General features: G+C 46.3%; 1 protein-coding gene across 2 annotated transcripts in view; it reads right to left on the bottom strand.

The window, feature by feature from the left end:
* Positions 1 to 12,829: 12,829 nt before the first annotated feature.
* The window catches only part of LOC117509338 (fibroblast growth factor 12-like), a 152,545-nt gene continuing 144,780 nt past the window's right edge, over positions 12,830 to 20,594 (bottom strand). For both annotated transcript variants that reach the window (XM_034168996.1, XM_034168998.1), the window contains exon 5: positions 12,830 to 13,637. In XM_034168996.1, the coding sequence (XP_034024887.1) occupies positions 13,486 to 13,637 (152 nt within the window). In that variant the 3' untranslated portion in view covers positions 12,830 to 13,485. The remainder of the gene's footprint in view (positions 13,638 to 20,594) is intronic.

The raw sequence follows: 20,594 nt of genomic DNA, 5'->3' as shown, positions 1-20,594 counted from the left end.
TACCACAGTGTCATACTGTTTGTATTTCTACATAACTGATGGACATAAAGTCTAAGACATATTCAGTGGCAGCTTCACCATCAGAGAGCCACAACCACCACAACAGACTCCAAGCTGTCAGTGATGTTAAACACACGGGGTGAAGAACAGGGGGAAGGAAACTTTTGATCACAACTGTATACAGTCTGATAACAGAGCAGAGGCGCAAATGTAAGATAAGAGGAACTTTATTTATCCCAAAGGGGGACTTCAGTTCAGTCAGTGAGCTCCTGTTTGTCACAGACTGATGGAGTCACACAATGTCAACTGAATCATATTCAGGGTCCAACTCCATCCTCAGACATGTTGATGTGGTTTGAGCAGAGCAGTCAGTGTGTACTTCTTGTTGTTTTATAACTGCCGGTGCTACCTTTGTTTTTGATTTGGTCCTCGTCAGCCCCCGTGAGGGCAGAGGTACGCCGCCCTGGCTGACGGATGGAGGGGTCTGTCTGAGAAATCCACGTGCACGCACTCATCCAGGAGCGGTGTCACCTGGCTCGTACTATCCACGTCTGCTCATCCTGGATTGGTTGAACCCAGCTCATTCATTGATCCTGGATGTCTGGATCCTACGTCTTGTGTTTTTGGGTCCATTTGCACAGAATGTAAACAAACAACAACACTTTGTGTGATGATGATGATGATGAATGTCGTGTTGGACCTCAGGTGGATTCAGATCTGCTCCTGTGTGGAGACCAGGTAGTTTGAAATATTAAAGTTGGCAGTAGTCTGGTCCACTTCAACCCACTGTGTCTCCTTTTTTACTCTGTGGACACAAATACTTTGTGATGTCACTGACATAAAGTACATCTGGACTCTGTCCATCATCTGGACTTATGTTCCACAACCCGGCTGCTAGTTAAGATGGACTACAAAAAAGTCTTCTCAAAGTTTGTGTTCTTCCAATCACCAGCAGGGGGCAGTAAATGTCCACAGCAGCACTGAGGCTGAGGGCCTCACACAGCTGGAGAAGTTCTGATCCGTTTCTGAATTGGAGCCACTTCCTGGAAGGTTCCACTTGGAAGAGAATTGTTGGGGTCAGTGTATCCATACCTCCAGATATTGATCAGTGTGAATCTGATTGGATATTTTGAGTCCAGAAGCTGTACTGCTGTTTGTGTCCTTCACATCCTCATGACAATAATGAACTCAGTCAATTAAAGAAGTCAAAGATAAACTCAGAACTAACTCACATTCTGATTATTATTATTTTTATTATTGGGCCTGTTGGTTTGGTGATTTGTGGGCATGGCCCAAACTCCTTTAAAAAAAGATGAATCAGCCCTTTGACCTCATGTTGACCTTTGTGCTGAATGACATCTTGTTTACACAGACCATGCCTTTAGCCACGCCCCCAGAAACAAGACAGTCAAAATCGTGGAATAGTTTGTTCTTCTACCAACATTATTTTTGCTGTCTGTTGGTGGCGCTGCCTTCCCTGGAAAATATCTGGCACATTTTGGACATTTGCTTAAGTGAAGGTATGTCGCCTGTAGGGGGCAGAGTGATGATTGTAGCTGTTGAAACAAATAAATGAAATGCTGAGAATTCATCACGTGACTTCGTCTTGCCGTTAGCCGTCGAGGACACACCCCCATATCACCTGACTCAACAATTGGTTCTTTAAAATAACCAGATTTGTTAAAACCATTTTCTGCTTTTAATCAGAATCAGAATCCTTTATTAATCCCAGAATCTACTGGTTTAAGCTGCATCTAAAAAACTTTTCACTGTAATTTCCAATTTATTTCATTTATATAGCTCCAAATCACAACAAAGGTGCTTCACAGAAGTAAGGTCTAACCTTACCAACCCCCAGAGTAACAGTGGTAAGAAAAACCTCCCTCTGATCATACTGAGGAAGAAACCCCAAGCAGACCAGACTCAGGGTCGCCCCTTTCAGTCTGAGTAAAACCTCTTAAATCATTCTAAAATCAGTTTTAAGCAGAAACAAGGTGCTACTAGGTGACGCTTTGAAATGATGGACGCACAGCAAAAACTGAGCTCGTGTAGCCGTGGCGCTCTGTTCACATCCTTTTCTGATGAAATAATGCTGAATTTATGTGGAAATGATTGTTGTAGAAAAGCTTCAGATTATCTGTGGATGAGACAGACGATGACTGGAGGCAGTTTGAAGCAGAAACGAGGTGATACCACGGCTAATGATGCATGTGCAGCAAAGGCAGGGGGAACAGATTTTTAGGGGGGACCATTCAATCAAATCAACCAATCCAGGATGAATGGACACAGATCCTGGATCAGTACACGTGGATTCCTCAGACAGATATATTATACAAATAATGGATGGTAAGGAGTCCAACATGATGAAGAAAAGTTATATTGGACGAGGCATACGCCATCCATCATCCACGAGACTTGCCATCCATCAATTATGTTCTCCACGCCCTCCCAAATTAAGCAAACAACAAAGAGTTAAGTAAATTAGATCAATTTATTTTGTTGTGAACAGCATATGAATGCTTCTAAAATGTCAGTAGCGTGCTTGTCTACCTTCTTAGTGTTTTTGGCATCCTTGGAGTTCAATATTTCCACCAGTTCTTCCTCTGTGAACTCAGTAAACCTCGCTGGCAGACGATTTTCTGCTGTTTGTTGACATGTTTGTTGCCATTTTTTCAACCAGCGTCTGTCAGCTAGTTCCTGACCTTCGTATGCTGTGCTCTGATTGGCTAGCTGTTGGCAGTAAGCTCTAACGGTATTGGTCAGTGGGAACCAATCCAATATAACTTTTGGTCCTTGCCTTTTTGGATCCTTTTGGATTCAACATAACTTTCTGGAGCCAAGCAGCAATGCACCAAAAAGTTTGCTGAGTGCCATAAACACCGGAGAAGAAGGGCGGCATCGCGCATGCGTAGTTCTCTGTCTGCTCTGCGCTGTGCAGCTGCTGCAGGCAGAGCACACACCCGCTACCACTCGGTGAGAAAAGACTGTTGATCAATACATGCTTTCACCTTTGATCTGCCAAATACCAGAAAAATTTCCAATGACACCAGGAAAAGTAGCGAGATTTGTCGCTGGTCACTTTTGGGAAAATAAGATCTCAAGAGGGTTTGGAAAGTTGCCAGATATAGTGAAAAAGTCGCCAAGTTGTCAACACTATTGTGATTACATCCATACAGACAACAGCTACATTCCAGCTCCACCCATTTTATGACATCATGTGGGATTGTACTTCATTTTTGTTTTTTAGTTGTTGTTTTGGCAATTTTTTATTTGAGGCTTCAAATTTAACAGGATCAAAGTGACCCATGCCACGCCCCTCCATCATTTGACAGAACAGAAACAAACACATGCTGGCTTTGAGCTCATTCTTTTATTTGTCAGTAATCTTTTCATCCAGCGGCCTGTTTGCGATGACAACATTAATACATGAAGGTTCCTATGAAGGTGCATAAAAAGGTGCAAACAAACATGGTGGCGTCAGGTCATCTCTCTTCCTGACCAGCAGAGGGCGCCAGGCAAGTTGCAATATCACCATATGCCAATCCCACAGCAAGTCCTGCACAGGAACCATTTCTGTAGCTGACACTGTCCTTTGACGTTCCACTTCTGACAACAGTTTACTCACTACTGCCTCCTTCAGGTCACAAATCTTATATTTTATTACATAGCTTTTTATTTCTGTGACCTTTGAACTTCAGTTGTCGGTGGCGGCATTCCGCTGCAGTCTGGACTGAAAGGACCTCAGGAGGCCATAAACCTGCAGATGTGTTTTTGGCATAAAGGACACTCCGGTTTCCATAGAAACGCCCTGGCGCGGCGTTTTCTCAATGCGTTTAAACACGTTGAACCAAAAGTCACTGGAGCTCCACCACCGGAAGACTTTAACGGCAGGACGGAGTGGAACCAGGGTCAGAAAAGCCAACTCCACCTGTGACTCCGCCCACTTCCTGACCCAAAATGGCAGCAGAAACAGCAGCGTACTTGCTAACAGTAAAACATGCACTCTGGGACTGATGTTGCTTTATATTAAACATGCAGAGTTTCATCAACTTGTTTGCAAAATGTGCCAATAATGATGAACACAGCGACTTGTGGAAGCACTTTGGCTCGTTAAGTTTAACTTTCTAAGACCTAAGCATTCGTACAAAGAAAGCGACTTTTTTATTTAAAGCCTGTTTTATTGTCCAGATTCTGCTGCACGTCTACTTTGCTCCTATTTATGAAACATTTCCAGCATTGCAGAAGTGTGCTCTTACTTTGAAGGTGCGGAAACGCTTCATTCTGTTTGTGAAATGAGAGAAGGGTTACGATGAGCGAGTGCGATAAACGAGTGGACGAAGGTGTGATCGACTGTGCTACATGATTAGAGGTTAGTGCCAGGGTTAGTCTGAGGGTCAGAGCGTCGTCACCAAAACAGAACCTGGGTCATCTGACCAGGACCAGCACAAAACCAAAGCCAGGACCGGCACCAGACCTGCAGGAGGATTCGGTCACTCCCAAAGAGCCGCTGAGGCTCCGCCCCCAGCTTACGAGCACATTTCAATAACTTTCAAACGTGCAGCTAAAATTCAACTCTCATCAAATGCCACAGAAGCGAGGTGGAAATCGTCTGCCAAAATGCAGACTGAGGCAAGAAACGTCACTTTGAAAAATGTTCGCTTATGATTCTGACGAGCGGCTCACTAACGAGGTGGCCATATTGGAAATATCACAGAATCCTCCCATTGGTCGACAACAGCAGAAAGAAACAAAACAAATGTTGATCACACTCCCAAGATGCTTTGCAAAAGCAACAAACAACTTTACAGAGTCCAAAAGTACTGGGACAAAATAAATACAATAATTATTATTCATCCAAATTGTAACTTTTACAGCCAGAACGGCTTGACGAGTGAGACGCCAACACAAAGCAGACACAACACCGACTCGCTGTCGACACAACACGACGCCAACATGATGCTGGCACGACGCCCACTCGACGCAGACACAACACGATGCCAACATGATGCTGGCACGACGCCCACTCGACGCAGACACAACACGATGCCAACATGATGGTGGTACGACGCCGACTCTATGCCGACACAACACGAGGCCAGCATGATGTTGGCACGACGCCGACACAACACGATACCAACATGATGCTGGTACGACGCCGACTCTATGCCGACACAACACGAGGCCAGCATGATGTTGGCACGACGCCGACTCGACGCAGACACAACACGATGCCAACATGATGCTGGCACGACGCCGACTCGATGCAGACACAACACGATGCCAACATGATGCTGGTACGACGCCGACTCTATGCCGACACAACACGACGCCAGCATGATGTTGGCACGACGCTGACTCGACGCAGACACAACGCCGACTCTATGCCGACACAACACGACGCCAACATGATGTTGGCACGACGCCGACTCGACGCAGACACAACACGATGCCAACATGATGCTGGTACGACGCCGACACAACACGACGCCAGCATGATGTTGGCACGACGCCGACTCGACGCAGACAACGCCAACTCTATGCTGACACAACACGATGCCAACATGATGCTGGCACGACGCCGACTCGACGCAGACACAACACGACGCCAGCATGATGTTGGCACGACGCTGACTCGACGCAGACACAACGCCGACTCTATGCTGACACAACACGACGCCAACATGATGCTGGCACGACGCTGACTCGACGCAGACACAACACGATGCCAACATGATGCTGGTACGACGCCGACTCTATGCCGACACAACACGACGTCAACATGATGTTGGCACGACGCCGACTCGACGCAGACACAACGCCGACTCTATGCCGACACAACACGACGCCAACATGATGTTGGCACGACGCCGACTCGACGCAGACACAACATGATGCCAACATGATGCTGGTACGACGCCGACTCTATGCCGACACAACACGACGTCAACATGATGTTGGCACGACGCCGACTCGACGCAGACACAACGCCGACTCTATGCCGACACAACACGACGCCAACATGATGCTGGTACGACGCCGACACAACATGACGCCAGCATGATGTTGGCACGACGCCGACTCGACGCAGACAATGCCAACTCTATGGTGACACAACATGATGCCAACATGATGCTGGCACGACGGCGACTCGACGCAGACACAACACGACGCCAGCATGATGTTGGCACGACGCCGACTCAACGCAGACACAACGCCGACTCTATGCCGACACAACACGACGCCAACATGATGCTGGCACGACGCTGACTCGACGCAGACACAACGCCGACTCTATGCTGACACAACACGACGCCAACATGATGCTGGCACGATGCTGACTCGACGCAGACACAACACGATGCCAACATGATGCTGGTACGACGCTGACTCGATGCAGACACAACACGACGCCAACATGATGCTGGCATGACGCTGACTCGACGCAGACACAACACGATGCCAACATGATGCTGGTACGACCCTGACTCGATGCAGACACAACACGACGCCAGCATGATGTTGGCACGACGCCGACTCGACGCAGACACAACGCCAACTCTATGCCGACACAACATGACGCCAGCATGACGTTGGCACGACGCCGACTCGACGCAGACACAACACGACGCCAGCATGATGTTGGCACGGCGCCGACTCGACGCAGACACAACACGATGCCAACGTGATGCTGGTACGACGCCGACTCTATGCCGACACAACACGACACCAGCATGATGTTGGCACGACGCCGACTCGACGCAGACACAACGCCAACTCTATGCCGACACAACACGACGCCAACATGATGCTGGCACAACGCCGACTCGACGCAGACACAACGCAGACTCTATGCCGACACAACACGATGCCAACATGATGCTGGCATGACGCCGACTCGACGCAGACACAACGCCGACTCTATGTCGACACAACACGATGCTGGCACGACGCCGACTCGACTCAGACACAACGCCGACTCTATGTCGACACAACACGATGCTGGCACGACGCCGACTCGACGCAGACGACAACGCCGACTATGTCGACACAACACGATGCCAGCATGATGCTGGCACGACGCCGACTTGACGCAGACACAACGCCGACTCTATGCCGACACAACACGATGCTGGCACGACGCCGACTCGACGCAGACACAACGCCGACTCTATGTCGACACAACACGATGCTGGCATGACGCCGACTCGACGCAGACACAACGCCGACTCTATGCCGACACAACACGATGCCAGCATGATGCTGGCACGACGCCGACTCGACGCAGACACAACGCCGACTCTATGCCGACACAACACGATGCTGGCACGACGCCGACTCGACGCAGACACAACGCCGACTCTATGTCGACACAACACGATGCTGGCACGACGCCGACTCGACGCAGACACAACGCCGACTCTATGTCGACACAACACGATGCCAGCATGATGCTGGCACGACGCCGACTCGACGCAGACACAACGCCGACTCTATGCCGACACAACACGATGCTGGCACGACGCCGACTCGACGCAGACACAACGCCGACTCTATGTCGACACAACACGACGCCAGCATGATGCTGGCATGATGCCGACTCGACGAGACACAACGCCGACTCTATGCCGACACAACACGACGCCAGCATGATGCTGGCATGACGCCGACTCGACGCAGACACAACGCAGACTCTATGCCGACACAACACGACGCCAACATGATGCTGGCACGACGCCGACTCGACGCAGACACAACGCCGACTCTATGCCGACACAACACGACGCCAGCATGATGCTGGCACGACGCCGACTCTATGCCGACACGACGCCAACATGATGCTGGCACGACGCCGACTCGACGCAGACACAACGCCGACTCTATGCCGACACAACACGATGCAGACATGACGCTGATATGACACCGACTCTACGCCGGCATGATGCCGACACGATTGCAGACATGATGCCATCACAACACCAGCATGACAGCGTCACAACGCCACCTCAGTGCTGGCCTGACTGTCAGGACGCTGACATGACACTGATTTGATGCAGACATGATGCAGACATTAAGCTATCATGATGCCGACTCAACGCCAGCATGATGGCGTCACAACGCCAACTCAACGCTGGCCTGGCTCTGTCAGGGCACCAACATGACACTGATTCAACGCCGACATGACATCACAATGGCTACTTAACGCCGGTCTGATGCTGTCATGACACCGACATGACAGACATGATGCCGGCACGGCAACTTGATGCCGGCCTGACACTGTCATCATGTCGACATGACACCGACACGATGCAGACTTGCCGTTGTCACATTGACAACTTCACGCCGGCCTGACACTGGCCTGATGCTGTCATGACGACGACACAGTGCACACATGACGCTAGCACAACGCTGCTGTGGCTAACGTTCATCTGCTGGAGCAGCTTCACGGTGGAAGAGAGAAGATTGCCTGGGCTTGAGTCTCCCATGTGTCTTCTGGCAAACCAGGTGAAATATAACATCATGTCCAAATACTTATGGACCCGACTTCAGTGGTTCAAGAAATGATGTCATTAATGACAGGAAGCAGATTGTCCAGATGGTGGATGACAGATTTCATCCTCCAAAAGTTAAACACAAAACAAAGTAAAAAATTTTGACAATTAAAAAAAAAAAGCATTTTTATGTTCATCCAGATGATGACATCATCAAATGAAGTGATTTTGTTTCTTAAAGGAGAACTTCAGAATTGCAATTCATTAAGAACAAAAGTGTAATTTTTCCAAATGTAAAATAAAGTTTGAAATTGTTTAAAATGTTTAAAATGTAATAAAAGAGGATTTAAATGAGGTGATTTTTCTTGATATGACCTGTTCTAAGAACATGTTGATTTGAAAATACTTCATCTTGTGTAAAGGTTTGGGGACACAAACCAATTACTCACCAGTGCTCACCTCTTTTAAATGATTGGCCAGTAAACTGAGGGGGTGTGTCATTTTGGAGCAGCTAAAAAAAAAAAAAAAAACATTCTTGACATTTTTGTTTGTTCATAAAAAACACACTGTGGGTCTGAAACTGGGGGCGGAGCCTGTATGACTACAGACAAACACACACACAGAGACAGACACAGAGAAACATAGACAGACACACACAGAGACAGAAACACACAGACAGACAGACAAACAGACAGACACACACACACAGACAGACACAGACAGACAAACACACACACAGAGACAGACACAGAGAAACATAGACAGACAGACACACACAGAGACAGAAACACACAGACAGACAGACAAACACACACAGACAGACACAGACAGACAGACACAGACAGACAAACACACACAGAGAGACAGACACAGAGACAGAAACACACAGACACACACAGATAGATCAATACACAGGCAGACAGACACACACAGACAGACACACACAGAGACAGACAGAGAAACATAGACAGACAGACACACAGAGACAGAAACACACAGACAGACAGACAAACACAGACAGACACACACAGACAGACAAACACAGACAGACAGACACAGAGACAGACAGAGAAACATAGACAGACAGACACACACACAGACAGAAACACACAGACACACACAGATAGATCAATACACAGGCAGACAGACACACACAGACAGACAAACACAGAGACAGACACACACACACAGACAAACACAGACAGACACACACACACACACAGACAGACAAACACAGAGACAGACACACACACACAGACAAACACACACAGACACAGACAGACAAACACAGACAGACAGACACAGACAGACAAACACACACACACAGACAGACACAGAGAAACATAGACAGACAGACACACACAGAGACAGAAACACACAGACACACACAGATAGATCAATACACAGGCAGACAGACACACACAGACAGACAAACACAGAGACAGACACACACACACAGACAAACACAGACAGACACACACACACACAGACAGACAAACACAGAGACAGACACACACACACAGACAAACACACACAGACACAGACAGACAAACACACAGACACACACAGACAGACACAGACAGACAAACACACACAGACAGACACAGAGAAACATAGACAGACAGACACACACAGACAAACACACAGACACACACAGATAGATCAATACACAGGCAGACAGACACACAGACGAGCACACAGAGACAAACACAGAGATAGACACACACAGACAGACACACAGACGAGCACACAGAGACAAACCCAGAGATAGACACACAGACAAAAATACACAGATGGACAAACACAGACAGACAGACAGAAACACACAGGCATTCTGACACACAGATAGATCAATACACAGGCAAACACACATAGATAGACAGATAGACAAGCACACAGAGACAAACACACAGATGGACAAACACACAGATATAGAGACAGACAGACACACACACACAAACATACTAACACACAGGCAGACACACACAGACAGACATCCAAATAGACACAGATAGACAAACACACACAGACATCCAAATAGACACAGACAGACAAACACACATAGATATAGAGACAGACAGACACACACACAAACACACAGACATACTAACACACAGGCAGACACACACAGACAGACATCCAAATAGACACAGACAAACACACACAGACATCCAAATAGACACAGACAGACAAACACACACAGATATAGAGACAGACAGACACACACACAAACACACAGACATACTAACACACAGGCAGACACACACAGACAGACATCCAAATAGACACAGACAGACACACACAGACATCCAAATAGACACAGATAGACAAACACACACAGACATACAAACACAGAGATAGACACACACACAGACAGACACACACACACACACACAGAGACAGAAACACACAGACATACTAACACATACAGACACACACAGATAGATCAATACACAGGCAAACACACAGGCAGACATACACACACAGATAGACAGAGACACACAGACATACAAACACAGACACACACAGACATACACAGAGATAGACACACACACAGACAGACAGTCAGAAACACACAGACAGACACACACAGACATACACAGAGATAGACACACACACAGACAGACAGTCAGAAACACACAGACATACAAACACAGACATACAAACAGACACACACAGAGATACACACACAGATGTACAAACACACACAGATGTAGAGACACAGTGTCTCTATATCTGTGTCTATGTCTTAGCGTCTTGGCCTCTTAGCGTCTTGGTGTCTTAACGTCTTGGTGTCTTAGTGTCTTGGTGTCTTAGTGTCTTGGCGTCTTAGTGTCTTGGCGTCTTAACATCTTGGTGTCTTGGCGTCTTAACGTCTTGGTGTCTTAACGTCTTGGTGTCTTGGCATCTTAGCGTCTTGGTGTCTTAGTGTCTTGGCATCTTAGCGTCTTGGCATCTTAGTGTCTTGGCGTCTTAACGTCTTGGTGTCTTAGCGTCTTGGCGTCTTAACGTCTTGGTGTCTTAGTGTCTTGGCGTCTTAACGTCTTGGCGTCTTAACGTCTTGGTGTCTTAGTGTCTTGGCGTCTTAACGTCTTGGTGTCTTAGTGTCTTGGCATCTTAGCGTCTTGGTGTCTTAGCGTCTTGGCATCTTAGCGTCTTGGCGTTTTAACGTCTTAGCGTCTTAACGTCTTGGTGTCTTAACGTCTTGGTGTCTTTGTGTCTTGGCGTCTTAATGTCTTGGTGTCTTAACGTCTTGGTGTCTTAGCGTCTTGGCATCTTAGCGTCTTGGTGTCTTGGCGTTTTAACATCTTGGTGTCTTAGTGTCTTGCCGTCTTAATGTCTTGGTGTCTTAACGTCTTGGTGTCTTAGCGTCTTGGTGTTTTGGCGTCTTAACGTCTTGGTGTCTTAGTGTCTTGGCGTCTTAACGTCTTGGTGTCTTAGCATCTTGGCGTCTTAGTGTCTTGGCATCTTAGCGTCTTAGTGTCTTGGCGTCTTAGCGTCTTGGCGTCTTAGTGTCTTGGCATCTTAACGTCTTGGTGTCTTAGTGTCTTGGTGTCTTAGTGTCTTGGCGTCTTAACGTCTTGGTGTCTTAGTGTCTTGGTGTCTTAGTGTCTTGGCGTCTTAACGTCTCGGTGTCTTAGTGTCTTGGCGTCTTAACGTCTCGGTGTCTTAGTGTCTTGGTGTCTTAGTGTCTTGGCGTCTTAACGTCTCGGTGTCTTAGTGTCTTGGCGTCTTAACGTCTCGGTGTCTTAGTGTCTTGGTGTCTTAGCGTCTTAGTGTCTTGGCATCTTAACGTCTTGGTGTCTTAGCGTCTTGGTGTCTTAGTGTCTTGGTGTCTTAGCGTCTTGGCATCTTAGTGTCTTGGTGTCTTAGTGTCTTGGTGTCTTAGCGTCTTGGCATCTTAGTGTCTTGGCATCTTAGTGTCTTGGTGTCTTAGCGTCTTGGTGTCTTAGCGTCTTGGCATCTTAGTGTCTTGGTCGCTTCCCTCGGCTTATTTAAAATATAACATAATGCTAAAATACCCTCGGCTGTATGAGCATCAAAACAGGAAACAATGTGACCTTTTAACCTTTTAGAATAGGTCTTGAACTTGTCCAAGGTCTGTCTGTTTGTCCTAAGGCTATTTTAAGAGGTCAAAAGGTCACACTGTCATTGATTGAATGCTCATCCGGCTGAGGGTACTTCAGCATCGTGTTCTCTATTTTCAGATTAGTTTTTACTGAATTTTTGTTTTGTCTTAAAATAATACAAACATAAAGTAATGTTTTGTCACAATTCTCTTGAAATATGTATCATCAAAGAATGTTTTTGGGTCAGAACCTTTTGAGATAGAAAAAAAGAAGCTCCAAACAGCATTTTTATTTTGTTTTGAAAGGTTTGGTTCTGATCCACTTCCTGTCACTTTAAATCTGAAGGAGTAAAACAGGAACAACAACGGTCACCTGAGTCCAGCAGACGTTTTTCAGAACCGGTCCAGTTTCCCTTCTTTTTATCGGCAATGTTTGCAACAAACCCCAAGACCGGCCCCAAACCAGAACCAGAACGTCTTCTCTATGATTAGATGGGACAACATGCAGACGAAGCAGGGGGCGTGTCCAAAGTGCAGCAGTTTCTACATGGCTTAAAGCTTCTGAGTTCTGAGCGCTGGATCGACTCGCCATTGTCATGGTGACAGTGATGATGACTGCGATCTGATGAAGAGCAGACGTGCGCGCCTCCTGGCACGCTGCCAGCGTGTCTTTTTGCATAAAATGTGTATCATCATCATCATCGTCCTGACTTTTAAAAATAAACTCCTCCCCCTGACCTCTTAACATTTTTTTCTAAAATATTTCATCATAAGCAACATAAGCAATTTTTTTCCTGTGACTGATTGATTTTTGTTTTTTTGCCTTTGTCGCTGTTGTGGTCGGTGCGGTTGTCGTGGTTCCTGATGAACAGACGGAGTGTCAAAATGGGAGTTCTCCTCCTCCGGACCTCCAGGGGGCACTGCAGGCTATGAGCCATCTCGCTCTGTGGTGTCATCCTCTGGCTCATCCTGCTGCTTCAAATCTCTCACTCTCTTCTCACTGTTGATGGTTGGACTCCGTGATGATTTCAGGAGCTTCTCCTCGAGTTCGTGCAGCGACGGCTCCTTGTACATACACACTGCAGGACAGGAAGGGGAGGAGCTTAGAGGTGCTTTCATCAAGACAGCTGATCTGGATCAAAGGGTTAATGTGTCATGAAGCAGATTCAAACCATTTCACACAAAACAACACCCAATAAACCAGAAACCATTACAGGCCTGAGCCAGTTTAAACCCATGTGGTCAGGTCCAGAAGGATTTGGACAATGACAGATGTTGTTTGTCTGTTGTTCTTTGTTTGTTTTGTTGGTGTTTGTTTGTTTTTGTTGTTCTTGTGGTTTGTTTTTGTTATTTTTTGTTGTTTGTTTTTCTTTGTTTGCTGTTTATTTCTTTTTGTTTTGTTGTATTTGTTTTGTTGTCCTTTGTTGCTGTTTGTTTTTATTCTTTGTTATTTGTTTTGTTCTTTGTTGTTTTTTTTTGCTGTTCTCTGCTTTGTTGTTTGTTTTTCTTTGTTTGCTGTTTATTTGTTTTGTTGTTCTTTGTTGTGCTTGCCTCTACTGGTGGTTGGCTCTCACTGCAGTATTGTATCAATTCCTGTTCCGCAGCACAGCGGTGTTTTGCTGTATCTGTTATCTGTTTAATCTGCGCAGTTAGATTGATCTAGATAACTAGATAACGATTTATTTCACAGTGTAATCTTCACGTGCCTTAACTAAAGCACTCCCTCTGCTGAATCACCTCTAAATTATTTACACATTATTCACTTTGTGTGTTTTTAGGAATCCGCTAGCTTAGCGCAGCTACTAGCTCTTAGCAGATTTAGCATGGCGGCTTCTCCTGTCTCTCCCGCACTTTTCTGCTCTTAGTTATTCCTCGGCCTCCTTTAGCAGTAATGGTACTTGTAATAAGTGTAGCTTATTCGTAGCTTTGGAGGCCAGGCTGGGCGAATTGGAGACTCGGCTCCGCACCGTGGAAAATTCTACAGCTAGCCAGGTCCAGCCAGTTAGCTCCCTTCCAGCAGATCCCGAGCAGCCGGGAAAGCAGGCCGACTGGGTGACTGTGAGGAGGAAGCGTAGCCCTAAACAGAAGCCCCATGTACACCGCCAACCTGTTCACATCTCTAACTGTTTTTCTCCACTCGGTGACACACCCGCCGAGGATCAAACTCTGGTTATTGACGACTCTGTTTTGAGAAATGTGAAGTTAGCGACACCAGCAACCATAGTCAGTTGTCTTCCGGGGGCCAGAGCAGGCGACACTGAAGGAAATTTGAAACTGCTGGCTAAGGCTAAGCGTAAATTTGGTAAAATTGTAATTCACGTCGGCAGTAATGACACCCGGTTACGCCAATCGGAGGTCACTAAAATTAACATTGAATCGGTGTGTAACTTTGCAAAAACAATGTCGGACTCTGTAGTTTTCTCTGGGCCCCTCCCCAATCGGACCGGGAGTGACATGTTTAGCCGCATGTTCTCCTTGAATTGCTGGCTGTCTGACTGGTGTCCAAAAAATGAGGTGGGCTTCATAGATAATTGGCAAAGCTTCTGGGGAAAACCTGGTCTTGTTAGGAGAGACGGCATCCATCCCACTCTGGATGGAGCAGCTCTCATTTCTAGAAATCTGGCCAATTTTCTTAAATCCTCCAAACCGTGACTATCCAGGGTTGGGACCAGGAAGCAGAGTTGTAGTCTTACACACCTCTCTGCAGCTTCTCTCCCCCTGCCATCCCCTCATTACCCCATCCCCGTAGAGACGGTGCCTGCTCCCAGACCACCAATAACCAGCAAAAATCTATTTAAGCATAAAAATTCAAAAAGAAAAAATAATATAGCACCTTCAACTGCACCACAGACTAAAACAGTTAAATGTGGTCTATTAAACATTAGGTCTCTCTCTTCTAAGTCCCTGTTAGTAAATGATATAATAATTGATCAACGTATTGATTTATTCTGCCTTACAGAAACCTGGTTACAGCAGGATGAATATGTTAGTTTAATTGAGTCAACTCCCCCGAGTCACACTAACTGTCAGAATGCTCGTAGCACGGGCCGGGGCGGAGGATTAGCAGCAATCTTCCACTCCAGCTTATTAATTAATCAAAAACCCAGACAGAGCTTTAATTCATTTGAAAGCTTGACTCTTAGTCTTGTCCATCCAAATTGGAAGTCCCAAAAACCAGTTTGATTTGTTATTATCTATCGTCCACCTGGTCGTTACTGTGAGTTTCTCTGTGAATTTTCAGACCTTTTGTCTGACTTAGTGCTTAGCTCAGATAAGATAATTATAGTGGGCGATTTTAACATCCACACAGATGCTGAGAATGACAGCCTCAACACTGCATTTAATCTATTATTAGACTCAATTGGCTTTGCTCAAAAAGTAAATGAGTCCACCCACCACTTTAATCATATCTTAGATCTTGTTCTGACTTATGGTATGGAAATTGAAGACTTAACAGTATTCCCTGAAAACTCCCTTCTGTCTGATCATTTCTTAATAACATTTACATTTACCCTGATGGACTACCCAGCAGTGGGGAATAAGTTTCATTACACTAGAAGTCTTTGAGAAAGCGCTGTAACTAGGTTTAAGGATATGATTCCTTCTTCATGTTCTCTAATGTCATATACCAACACAGTGCAGAGTAGCTACCTAAACTCTGTAAGGGAGATAGAGTATCTCATCAGTAGTTTTACATCCTCATTGAAGACAACTTTGGATGCTGTAGCTCCTCTGAAAAAGAGAGCTTTAAATCAGAAGTGTCTGACTCCGTGGTATAACTCACAAACTCACAGCTTAAAGCAGATAACCCATAAGTTGGAGAGGAAATGGCGTCTCACTAATTTAGAAGATCTTCACTTAGCCTGGAAAAACAGTCTGTTGCTCTATAAAAAAGCCCTCCGTAAAGCTAGGACATCTTACTACTCATCACTAATTGAAGAAAATAAGAACAACCCCAGGTTTCTTTTCAGCACTGTAGCCAGGCTGACAAAGAGTCAGAGCTCTATTGAGCCGAGTATTCCTTTAACTTTAACTAGTAATGACTTCATGACTTTCTTTGCTAATAAAATTTTAACTATTAGAGAAAAAATGACTCATAACCATCCCAAAGACGTATCGTTATCTTTGGCTGCTTTCAGTGATGCCGGTATTTGGTTAGACTCTTTCTCTCCGATTGTTCTGTCTGAGTTATTTTCATTAGTTACTTCCTCCAAACCATCAACACCAAACCATCAAAGGGTAGTTGTAAAACAGCTAACTGATCATCTGCAGAGGAATGGTCTATTTGAAGAGTTTCAGTCAGGTTTTAGAATTCATCATCGTACAGAAAAAGCATTAGTGAAGGTTACAAATGATCTTCTTATGGCCTCAGACAGTGGACTCATCTCTGTGCTTGTTCTGTTAGACCTCAGTGCTGCTTTTGATACTGTTGACCATAAAATTTTATTACAGAGATTAGAGCATGCCATAGGTATTAAAGGCACTGCGCTGCGGTGGTTTGAATCATATTTATCTAATAGATTACAATTTGTTCATGGAAATGGGGAATCTTCTTCACAGACTAAGGTTAATTATGGAGTTCCACAAGGTTCTGTGCTAGGACCAATTTTATTCACTTTATACATGTTTCCCTTAGGCAGTATTATTAGACAGCATTGCTTAAATTTTCATTGTTACGCAGATGATACCCAGCTTTATCTATCCATGAAGCCAGAGGACACACACCAATTAGCTAAACTGCAGGATTGTCTTACAGACATAAAGACATGGATGACCTCTAATTTCCTGCTTTTAAACTCAGATAAAACTGAAGTTATTGTACTTGGCCCCACAAATCTTAGAAACATGGTGTCTAACCAGATCCTTACTCTGGATGGCATTACCCTGACCTCTAGTAATACTGTGAGAAATCTTGGAGTCATTTTTGATCAGGATATGTCCTTCAATGCGCATATTAAACAAATATGTAGGACTGCTTTTTTGCATTTGCGCAATATCTCTAAAATTAGAAAGGTCTTGTCTCAGAGTGATGCTGAAAAACTAATTCATGCATTTATTTCCTCTAGGCTGGACTATTGTAATTCATTATTATCATGTTGTCCTCAAAGTTCCCTGAAAAGCCTTCAGTTAATTCAAAATGCTGCAGCTAGAGTACTGACGGGGACTAGCAGGAGAGAGCATATCTCACCCATATTGGCCTCTCTTCATTGGCTTCCTGTTAATTCTAGAATAGAATTTAAAATTCTTCTTCTTACTTATAAGGTTTTGAATAATCAGGTCCCATCTTATCTTAGGGACCTCATAGTACCATATCACCCCAATAGAGCACTTCGCTCTCAGACTGCAGGCTTACTTGTAGTTCCTAGGGTTTGTAAGAGTCGAATGGGAGGCAGAGCCTTCAGCTTTCAGGCTCCTCTCCTGTGGAACCAGCTCCCAATTCAGATCAGGGAGACAGACACCCTCTCTACTTTTAAGATTAGGCTTAAAACTTTCCTTTTTGCTAAAGCCTATAGTTAGGGCTGGATCAGGTGACCCTGAACCATCCCTTAGTTATGCTGCTATAGACGTAGACTGCTGGGGGGTTCCCATGATGCACTGAGTGTTTCTTTCTCTTTTTGCTCTGTATGCACCACTCTGCATTTAATCATTAGTGATTGATCTCTGTTCCCCTCCACAGCATGTCTTTTTCTTGGTTCTCTCACTCAGCCCCAACCAGTCCCAGCAGAAGACTACCCCTCCCTGAGCCTGGTTCTGCTGGAGGTTTCTTCCTGTTAAAAGGGAGTTTTTCCTTCCCACTGTCGCCAAGTGCTTGCTCACAGGGGGTCGTTTTGACCGTTGGGGTTTTTCCTGTAATTATTGTATGGCTTTGCCTTACAATATAAAGCGCCTTGGGGCAACTGTTTGTTGTGATTTGGCGCTATATAAATAAAATTGATTTGATTTGATCCTTTGTTGGTGTTTTGTTTTTATTCTGTTATTTGTTTTGTTCTTTTTTCGTTCTTTCTTTTGTTGTTTTTGTTGTGTGTGGCTGAGGACACACGGATGTTTCACCTGACTAAGGACACGCCCATGTTGTGCCTGACCGAGGACAGGCCCATGTTTCACTTGAACGATGACATGCACGTTTCGCCTGACTGATGACACGCCCATGTTTCACCTGACCGAGGACACGCCCATGTTTCACCTGACCGAGGACACGCCCATGTTTCACCTGACCGAGGACACGACCATGTTTCGCCTGACCGAGGACACGCCCATGTTTCGCCTGACTGAGGACACGTCCATGTTTCGCCTGACTGAGGACACGTCCATGTTTCGCCTGACTGAGGACACGCCCATGTTTCGCCTGACTGAGGACACGCCCATGTTTCACCTGACTGAGGATACAGGCATGTTTCGCCTGACCGAAGACATGCCCATGTCTTGCCTGACCAAGGACACGCCCATGTTTTGCTTGAACGAGGACATATCCATGTCTTGCCTGACCGAGGACATGCCCATGTTTTGCTTGAACGAGGATACGCCCATGTCGGCCTGACTGAGGACATAGCCATGTTTCGCCTGACCGAGGACATGCCCATGTTTCGCCTGACCGAGGTCATGCCCATGTTTTGCCTGACTGAGGACACAGCCATGTTTTGGGAACATGCACGGATGCTGTGCCACATCCACAACACCATGACTGGACTTGCCAGGATTAAAAAGAGACTCATAAGGCACCAGCGTCATTGAAACTGGTTTTGAAGCAATAATACAATCAGTTTCAAGCAATGAAAGGTGATTTAAACAGGTTTGGAACAGGTATAAATGAGATATCGAACAGGTTTGGCACTGGTTTAATGTGGTTCAAACTCAGACCTTTTCAAATGGATTCAATTTCAAGTGGTTTGATTTTAACACTAAAAAAATTGAATCTGGATTTAAGACACTTTAAACCAGAGATGAACTGGATTAAGCCAAAGATAAGCAGCAATAAGCCGGTTTTGAATTTAGACTGGTTGTGATGGACTGAACCCAGAATGACCCGGTTTTAGGAGAAGAGGTCGTCCTCCACGAGGACAAATGGGAGCTTCAATATCACACAGCAATGTTTAAACGGAAACACGACGCTGCGCGTCTCCTCCTGCTCTGTCCCCTCTTCCTCTGTCCTCCTCCTGCTCTGTCCCCTCTTTCGTTGTCCTCCTCCTGCTCTGTCCCCTCTTCCTCTGTCCTCCTCCTGCTCTGTCCCCTCTTTCGTTGTCCTCCTCCTGCTCTGTCCCCTCTTTCTCTGTCCTCCTGCTCTGTCCCCTCTTTCTCTGTCCTCCTCCTGCTCTGTCCCCTCTTTCTTTGTCCCCTCTTTCTCTGTCCTCCTCCTGCTCTGTCCCCTCTTTCTCTGTCCTCCTGCTCTGTCCCCTCTTTCTCTTTCCTCCTCCTGCTCTGTCCCCTCTTTCTCTGTCCTCCTCCTGCTCTGTCCCCTCTTTCTCTTTCCTCCTCCTGCTCTGTCCCCTTTCTCTGTCCTCCTCCTGCTCTGTCCCCTTTCTCTGTCCTCCTGCTCTGTCCCCTCTTTCTCTGTCCTCCTGCTCTGTCCTCCTCCTGCTCTGTCCCCTCTTTCTCTTTCCTCCTCCTGCTCTGTCCCCTCTTTCTCTGTCCTCCTCCTGCTCTGTCCCCTCTTCCTCTGTCCTCTCTTTCTCTGTCCTCCTCCTGCTCTGTCCCCTCTGTCTCTGTCCCCTCTTTCTCTGTCCTCCTGCTCTGTCCTCCTCCTGCTCTGTCCCCTCTTTCTCTGTCCTCCTCTTTCTCTGTCCTCCTGCTCTGTCCCCTCTTTCTCTGTCCTCCTCCTGCTCTGTCCTCCTCTTTCTCTGTCCTCCTCCTGCGCTGTCCCCTCTTTCTCTGTCCTCCTTCTGCTCTGTCCTCCTCTTTCTCTGTCCTCCTCCTGCGCTGTGCCCTCTTTCTCTGTCCTCCTGCTGTGTCCCCTCTTTCTCTGTCCTCCTTCTGCTCTGTCCCCTCTTTCTCTGTCCTCCTCCTGCTCTGTCCCCTCTTCCTCTGTCCTCCTCTGTCCC

Source organism: Thalassophryne amazonica, chromosome 4 (assembly GCF_902500255.1).
Source record: "Thalassophryne amazonica chromosome 4, fThaAma1.1, whole genome shotgun sequence".
In the NCBI taxonomy this organism is placed as follows: domain Eukaryota; kingdom Metazoa; phylum Chordata; class Actinopteri; order Batrachoidiformes; family Batrachoididae; genus Thalassophryne; species Thalassophryne amazonica.
This window is presented reverse-complemented; position numbering and strand designations above follow the sequence as displayed.